This window comes from Peromyscus leucopus, chromosome X (assembly GCF_004664715.2).
Source record: "Peromyscus leucopus breed LL Stock chromosome X, UCI_PerLeu_2.1, whole genome shotgun sequence".
Classification (NCBI taxonomy): domain Eukaryota; kingdom Metazoa; phylum Chordata; class Mammalia; order Rodentia; family Cricetidae; genus Peromyscus; species Peromyscus leucopus.
The window spans coordinates 90,202,498-90,204,958 of NC_051083.1; the positions used below are offsets into that span (position 1 = coordinate 90,202,498).

Sequence of the window (2,461 nt, forward strand, 5' to 3'; positions counted from 1 at the left end):
CCAGAACTAGAATATGTGCACTTTAAGAATTTTTTTTCTTTCGATTGTGTCTTTCAAAGCCGTAATGGTGTGATACCAGTCACCTGACATGATTCTATAATATTATAATGTGTCCATGAGTATATTCCTCTCACAGAGAAACTAGAGGGCTCCAGGGTTCCTGTTGCCAACCAGGAGATTAGCGAACCACATTGAGTGCCCATTCTGATTGGGTAATGTGTTGCCAGGCAGAGGAACCATCCAATCACACTCAATATGTATATTGGATCCCTGATAGGTTTGTTATCCAATCAGATGTCGAGTTGGTCCATCACATGGCATAATGGCACGCGCATAGTATGTCACCTCAGAAACTGCCATTTTCTGACTTCGGTCATGGCCACTTCCTCGATCGCCCTGGCAGGTGCCTCCGCTATGGCCGCTGTGGAGGAGCCAACTGCTGTGGAGGAGCCAAAAGCTGTGGACAAGCAAGACTCTGATACATCTAAGGAGGCTGTCAAGGTCCGAAAGCCTAAAAAAGCCACCTCAGAGAAGGAGAAGCCGCCAGAGAAGTGCCGTCGCTCTCTCCGCCTTCTCCAGCGCCAATATATGAAGGAAAATGAGCGCCGAGCTGCCCGCCTCATGAGACGCCGTAGGAACAGCTTCGCCATTTATTTTCCCAAGGTGCTAAGAAGAGTCCATGTGGGCTTCACCCTTTCCGAGCAGTCCGTGCGCATCTTGGATTCGTTTGTAAAGGATATGTTTGAAAGAATCGTCAATGAAGCAAGCAACTTGGCCCGTCAAAACAAAAGCTCGACGATCAACTCTAGAGAGATCCAGACTGCTGTGCGTCTTCTGCTTCCTGGCAAGATCTGCAAGCAAGCAGTGACTGAAGGCACCATGGCCCTGGTCCGGTACATCTCTAGCAAGTGAATGGCTTCGACTTTCAACAAAACCCAAAGGCTCTTTTCAGAGCCACCACTTCTCCTAAGAGAGCTGTAGCATCAGCTCAATTTTGACCTTAGGGAGGCCCCACCCGCACCCCCTGCCCCTTCTTCGAGCATCCCCAATTCATTTTAAAAATAAAATGTTGTTTGTTAGAATATATACTGACTCCTCCAATTTATTTGGAGTTCCGCCGGCAAAGTGGTAGATTTTTCTTAGATTGTAGTTTGTCACTTTTTTTCATTTTATTGAAAAGATAAGGCAGAACAGCCAGACACAGTGGACTCTGAGAGAAGGGAGGGTGGAGTCAGAGGAGTCCCCAGGAGCCATAAAGGAAGCAGGACATGCTGGAGGACAGGTAAAGACACAAGCTACTTGTGGCAGAATATAGATTAATAGAAATGGGTTAATTCAAGTTGTAAGAGCTATTTAGTATTAAGCCTGAGCTATTGGCTGAACATTTATAAGTTAAAAAAAGAAAATATGTTTTTTCCTCATATAATATATCCTGATTATAGTTTCCCCTCCCTCTACTCTTCCCAGTTCCTCCCCACATCCCCTCCCATCCTTTTGTATATCTCATTAGAAAATATACTTCTAAGGGATACTATATAACATATATATATATAATATATAATATAATAACATAATGCTATATTACATAATAATGTGTAATATATATAATATAATATAGAGTATAATATAATAAAACAAAAACTAACGTCAAAATTCACAGAAGAAACAGAGAGACCCACTTAATCACACTCAGGGATCCCATAAAAACATTAAGCTTAAAGCCATAATATATACATAAGGGATCAGTAGGATAAAAGAAATATATATATATATATATATATATATATATATATATATATGAATATATATAAATTAATAAATTTTTTTAAAAATTGAAAAGCTCTGACACAACCTTGGAAGCTGGGACTCCAAAGTTTCCATTGAGTTAATTTTCTATTAAATATCTATTGCTAGGCATGGAGCCTACACTTAAGAGTAGTTTGTTTTCCCAGTGAGACTCCCTTTGAGGAAACTAATTTTTCATTTATAAGTAGTTGTCAATTGGAGATTCCTTCTGGGTTAGGGATGAGGACATGTTTCTACTTCTCCTTCTCCTTTCAGCCCTAGGGCCCTACCTGATGCAGACCTGTTACAGGCCCTGTGCATGCTGCCTCAGTTTCTGTGCCTTCATATGTGCATGGATCACATTGATTCAGGGGGCCTTATTTTCTTGGTGTTCTCCATACCCCCTAGATCTTCCAATTTCTCCTGTCCCTTCTTCGACCAGGTTCCCTAATCCCTGAGGGTAGTGATTTGATGGAGACATCCTATTTACAGCAGATTGTTCCAAGGTCTCTCACTCTCCACATATGTCTGGCTGTGGGTCTCTGTATTTGTTCCCAGTTGCTTCATGAGAAAGCTTCTCTGATGATGGCTGAGTCAGGTACATATCTAGGAGTATAGAAGAAAGACATTAGGAGTCCTTTTTATTGTTACTTTTTTTTTAAGAACAGTAGTATTT

At 41.2% G+C, this 2,461-nt stretch overlaps 1 protein-coding gene across 1 annotated transcript; it reads left to right on the forward strand.

The window, feature by feature from the left end:
• The first annotated feature begins 286 nt into the window (after nt 1-286).
• On the forward strand, nt 287-1,019 carry LOC114681967 (histone H2B-like). The gene has a single exon (XM_028855717.2). The coding sequence runs from the start codon at nt 295-297 to the stop codon at nt 910-912; it is 618 nt and encodes a 205-aa protein (XP_028711550.2). The 5' UTR covers nt 287-294; the 3' UTR covers nt 913-1,019.
• Nucleotides 1,020-2,461: the final 1,442 nt, after the last annotated feature.

Coding starts and splice junctions, on each gene's coding strand:
- LOC114681967 (XM_028855717.2), top strand. CDS start 295: ATGTCGAGTTGGTCCATCACATGGCATAATGGCACGCGCATAGTATGT.